Source organism: Ornithodoros turicata, chromosome 5 (genome assembly GCF_037126465.1).
Source record: "Ornithodoros turicata isolate Travis chromosome 5, ASM3712646v1, whole genome shotgun sequence".
Classification (NCBI taxonomy): Eukaryota; Metazoa; Arthropoda; class Arachnida; order Ixodida; family Argasidae; genus Ornithodoros; species Ornithodoros turicata.
In genome coordinates this window covers 49,289,572-49,295,571 of record NC_088205.1, presented here as the reverse complement: position 1 = coordinate 49,295,571, position 6,000 = coordinate 49,289,572, and the positions used below count along the sequence as shown (strand labels likewise).

The following is a 6,000-nucleotide window of genomic DNA, read 5'->3' as shown; positions in this document are numbered from 1 at the left end:
ACGGGGTGCCGTGTGATGAGCTTTCATCGCACGTTAAAGAACCCTCAGGTGGGCAAAAGCAATCCACAGACCGACCGCTGTGGCGTCGCTCATGATCTCAGTTGTCTCGCGACGTAAACCCCCAATTATTATTATTATTATTTGTGCCACGAACATCCATTGAATGAAACCAGCTTACCACTTCCATCACTTCAATCACCGACATCCAACACTATAAACAAGCAGTGTTCGAACATTTTTGTGTTGCCGAATAACTGTTACTCGTATATAATTTGTGTTATTGGTTGTATTTATGCTCTTTTGAAATGTCCTGCTCCCTCTGTAATGCTTCCGCCATGAGGGCAATAAAATAAATAAATACTTTTAGTGCATAGTTACATGCATATTTCGGGAGATCTACTTCATGTTTGTGCGCGCTCTAGTCATTTATTATCGTTTGAAGTGAAAACAGGGAACAAGTACATTTCAACCACAGGTCGAAAGAGTAATCTCAGAATACAACCGTGCAGGTAAGTAATCATGTAACTCTCCCGGAGTTCCATTATGATCTGTCCGCCTTGCTAAACCTGCAAAAGAAACCGTCGAATTTCTGTGATTGTCTTTACCATGGCACATGCCGTGACGTAGTCGCCCTTCCGCAATTTAATCTCCTTTTCAAAGACACCGTTATGCCATCCATTCTACAACACATCCCTCCGTTCACAGTTACGCAATGTGCATGCAGCAGACCGTACACAAATGCAAGCAATAAAAACGCCGGCCTTCGTCTGACACACAAATATAAAAAAGTAAAAAAAGATATATATTACGAAGAGGAAATGCTACGCCCGCTTTTCATCTCCATTGCGAAAGAGCTGCACCAAGGCCGACTGCTTCGGAACTCGCTTAGCGTTGCGCCCACTCCAGCAAGCAGTTCGTGTCTGTGCGTGTGTGAACAGCCGCAGTAGCGCCCTCCTCCGGCGGCGTTCTGTCCTTGGAAAGGACCATTCGGCGTCAAACGAAAACACGTGTTTGAGTAATCTTCGTGCTCTTCCGTGCTACCTTCACATTCGTTAGTCGCCACGAAAACCAACGTTCAACATGCGGTACATGACCAACTGCTGTTGTGGTTGCTGCGACGTTCGGAAAGGAACTAAGATACTGTCCATTCTCCACCTGGTGAGTGCAAATTACCTGTTGTAGACCACTGCCTTTCGTTTCATGGAGGAAGTTATAGTGCTTATTCACCGACGTCATTCCTGGGGAGCGCACTGGCTGGTGCTTCAAAAAGGCGAGACCGCCGCCATGACATATGTCCAGCAAAGCTTAGTTCTTATTCGCTGGAATATCCTATTCAGGAGACTATGAACGTCTAGAACGCGAAAATTACTGGGGATATTATACATATAGTACAAGGTGTTGGAAGCGTCAAGTGAACGGTGTACGCGATGAGGGTCAGGACAAGGGCTCAGGACCTACATCGGAGCGTAATCCCGCTAGCGGTTGTGGCACTCTCCTGCAAGTAACGCAGTGTGCCCTGTACTGTATGTAACGCTTTTGCAGCTCCGTTGGAGTAGTTGTTGCGGTGAAAGCGTAGCGCGCGGCTTGAAGCTTCCTCTAACAGTTGGCAGGCGATGTTGCGAGCCGCCGGAGATCGCAGCTGGCGGTTTTTCGAGCTGCAGGTGGAAGGAACCAGACGGAGGCAGGTTGAGAAGGGAGAGGACTGTTCTATTTCATACTGTGGACCAGGACAGAGAGACTAAAAAGCGGGCTCAAGTGGCTGCTTGTATAGTCATCGCGCAGTGGGAATCGAGTTGGTCTTGACGGATTCGAGTAATAAGACTTTCTTTCCCTTCTCTGTGAGAAAGTAATGTTTTGGCCGAGCCCAATATGTCCGTCCACGTTGCCCGGGATGACAAATTGGTGATAGTGGAATCATAACAGCGAATATAAGATTTTTCTTTTGGCGTCATTTTCAGTGGTAGACAGCGATGAGACAATGCGAACTGAATCCATGCTACTGTGATGCCATACGATGCATGCGGGGCACAGTTCCTTAGTATAACTGTTGCGCTGCCTGAGGCCTGCAAAGGGTAACGATGCCAGGGTGTGTTAGGGGGGGGGCGAGGTGCATTTCAGTGACTTGCGAAATGTTGTTCCTTCGAAGTTAATCAGTGTCGCGGAAAACTGAAAATAGAGAGAGAATCCTAGCTGATAGTAGACACATCATAGTCACTTCCGCTGGGAGACAAAAGCATCGAGGGAGGTTGGACAAAGTGCACGCTGTGTGTTTTGCTGATACGAGAACAGAAAACTGCACGTAAACACCAAGCGTGCAATGGGCGTGTAAACCGGTAGCGCGCTTCTGCAAGCGGGGAAGCAGATGGCAATGACGTCAGAGCAGGAAAGGGAGAGTCATAAGGAACGCGTACCTGTTTTGGCTCCAGAACAGCTGTCTAATGGTTTCGACGGCTTCGTTGACAGATCCCTGCATGCTGAGTATTCTTGATCGCGGTCGTGCCTAAAAGCGACTTCAGACGCAAAGCCATCTGTTGAAAGTAGTAATAAACGGAGGAAAATGGTGCTTGACTGAGTAGCGCACATAGAAAGCAACCCCGACACTAAAAAGCAATAAGGTTGCCTGTGTGCGCGCTCTGGTGAGCGGTACACAACGTTTAAGTAGCATCTGCTGTGTGGCAGAGATATTTGCTTTGCAGCTGATCCGCAATTTTTTCTGTGCTGTGCAAATAACGGTTAGTTCACTATAGTAATATAATAGTAATCGTTCATAAACAATAGTTCACTCGAAATTTATCATTAACTTCTTACTTAATTGTGTATTATACGTACCACGATAGTGCATTTTTCAAAATTATTTGCGTCTGCTGGATAGCGTACTAATGACTGCGAAGTTCGGATGTAAAATTTCGATGCGACATTGTGGACTCCGCGGATCACTCACCTGGTGCAGTAGTTTGAATGGGGGGGGGGGGGGGTGCACAGCGTGGTCTTTGTTAATCCGAAGAGGATTTTATATAAGGAACGGGCTCACTACTACAAAGCAGCTTTTTCGCCATATGTGTCTTCAGCTCGGCGGACATTACAGGGGCGAGTAGCTGTCGAAGTCTGTTCTGTAATGAACTAAAATTCGTTGATTAACTTTTATTGACTTGATTTACGACCCATGTTGCAATTGCAAATTTAAAGATAGCTGCCTTGGGGGGCAAACTGAATTTAAACAATTTCCCAAATAGCGACTGGCCTTGAGGTATTCGTCGTTAATATCTCGCCTTCCACGGCAGCGACTGCGAAACTGGCAGCAAAAAGGAGCGCCGGAAGCACTGTCCCCGTCTAACCGCCGGGAGTGACGTTGCAATCGCGCGCGTCATGACCTCATTTAAGCACATGCGTGTCACGCTGCTGGCCGGCATGTGCAAGTTCCCTGCGCCAGCCCTCAGTGCGCGCAGCTCAATGCGTCATAATGATACAAGCGCTAAAATTCAGACAACACAAACAACAAACACACATCGAGCGTCCGCTATGTGTGTGTTTCCAATTGCGTGCTGTGTGAATTTCTGTGGTTATCATTATGACTACCAATGCCCAAAGAGGGGTTTTATAGACCTTCAATGCGTCATTGCACTCGGAACATGACTCATGATTGTGTGTCCGCGGCGCAGCCGCTTTGCCATATAGTGTACACGTGCAAGGGCTTTGACTGTGGGACTATCGACCCCGAAAAGTTCAACGCCCGTTCTTTTGTTTTTTTGTTTTTGCTTTCTTTTCTGATTTCTTTGAAAATAGGAGGCATACGTCTTGTTGTAGCAATTTGAATATACAATACCTAAAAAGTCCAACTGAACATCTTGGAAAGGCATTGCAGCTAAAAGCGCTATAACCACCAGAACGACTAGACACTTGTGTTATCTCGTTCTGCTTGTGGTTTTAGCGCTTTTAGTTGGAACATACAGTGCTTTTTATGTTTATTTTATTTTTTTATTCACGACCCCCATTGGGCTATCACATAACAGGCGCTGTCGTTTTCTTTGAACTTGGCGCGCTACAAGCGTCAAAGTGACGGCACGTGAAAGTGTTTTGGTAGTGGTGGTGTGCTATTTCTGGGCGGTCTACCTGCCGGCGTGGCGGCATGTTGCTCGGGAGAGATCGTGCGTCCTGGGCTGACTTCACAGGGAACTGTTCCTACGTTTGTCTTTGTGTTTCGGTTGGTTGGGATTTCAAATAAAACTTTTGATTGGCCTTCGCACGTGAGCTCTTGGGGGAATCCTGGACGAGATGATGCGTTTAACGCGCGTTACAGAGGGGGGGATATGCGTTTATTTCGGAAAGGTCAGCCTGACCGAAGGTCGTCTTGCACGCGTTACAGAATATCGACAACAAAGTAGTACGGACAAGTTGAAGATCTGTACTCAGACTTTCCATAAAGAAAAAGCTACGAGTGCATCAGAGTCGCTGTTTTGCCAGTGGGTCATACAACAGACGGATGTTTCGGTGAAATGGCGGAGAGGCGGTTTCGATGAAATGTGAGATAGTAGAATTGGAGCCAGCCATTATTTAAAGCTACCCTCTTTTTAAGAAAAAAAAATTCTCGTATGAGCACGTACCTTGAGATATATCCAGCACCAAATTTTGCTATGCAAATTAGCCGGAATCGAAAACAATCTCATCAAGAGCGCAGGAAGAGCAACGCCCATCCGATGTCCGAGGGCCACGTGGTTTGAAGCGATGGAGCTGATAGGAGTACACTCTAAGAAAAAAGGAGTACTTTTACTCCTTTTGGGGACTAAATGCATTGCCACAAAAATAGTCCCTTTCGGGAGATCCGTTCGATTGATCGGCCGCAAAAAATTCGTGAAGGAACGCCATTTTTTTTTCTTTTTGTTCATTCCGCTTCTTAGAGGACGCGTCTTTCTTTCACCCCCAATGTGAGAGGGAGAAAGAGCACACTATCGCTTCTCGCGTCCTGGAAAAAGATTAAAAGGAAACAGAAAGTGCAACCCAAGATAAGGCCAGTTCCGATAGTCACCCGATACATTTGTTTTTGTTTTGTTTCCGCAAGTCAAAGCTCATCTTCGACGCATGAGGCGGCACTGTGCTCCTTCCCTCTCTCCCGTTGGGGACGAAGGAAATACGCGTCTTCTAAGAAGCGCAATGAACAAAATAAAGAAAAAATGGCGTTCCTTCACGAATTTTTTGCGGGCGATCTATCGAACGGATTTTTGTTCTGAAAACGGCTACGATATCAGGTGACCGAAAGGAACAGATGTTCTCATTGGGACAACTTTGTAGCTTTTATAATTAAAAAGTTAATTAATGAAAGTTAATTAAGACATTGCCTTTGGACTTTGCTAATGCCCTGCAAGAGAGTGCCTTTCAGCATATGCTATATTGCAATTGATTTCATCTTGGAAAAAGTGTTATATATATTTTTTAAAAATCTGTTCACACTTAGCGTGGACACCCTGTATATAGATACTCATGGAACGATGCGACAGCACCAGAGGACACGTGTTTCGCCGTGTTTGCGGCTCGTCAGCCCTGGGTAGCTGCAGATCGTTCGGGATTGGCAAACCAGGGGTCACTCAGCGAGCGATATACACCTGGGAGGGTGACTGAGCACTCCTCAATGCTACAATGCAAGCCAGTGAATTATAAGAAGGGGCAAAAAGCAATTAAAGAAATAGGTAAATGACGCTAGACGTGTTTGAAATTCAAACTTACAGATTAAGATGGCTTCTATGGCTGCACGTAGAGAAACAGATACTCATGGAACGATGCGACAGGACCAGAGGACACGTGTTTCGCCGTGTTTGCGGCTCGTCATCCCTGGGTAGTTGCGCATCGTTCGGGATTGGCAAACCAGGGGTCACTCAGCGAGCGATATACACCTGGGAGGGTGACTGAGCACTCCTCAATACCACAGTGCAAGCCAGTGAATTATAAGGAGGGGAAAAAAGCAATTAAAGAAATAAGTAAATGACGCTAGACGTGTTTGAAATTCAA

At 46.2% G+C, this 6,000-nt stretch overlaps 1 protein-coding gene across 1 annotated transcript in view; it reads left to right on the top strand.

Annotated features, from left to right (window-relative positions):
- Positions 1-895: 895 nt before the first annotated feature.
- Positions 896-6,000, top strand: part of LOC135394448 (lysosomal-associated transmembrane protein 4B-like) — a 59,806-nt gene continuing 54,701 nt past the window's right edge. Inside the window, exon 1 of the mRNA XM_064625184.1 lies at positions 896-1,158. Within this exon, the coding sequence (XP_064481254.1) occupies positions 1,081-1,158 (78 nt within the window). The 5' untranslated portion in view covers positions 896-1,080. The remainder of the gene's footprint in view (positions 1,159-6,000) is intronic.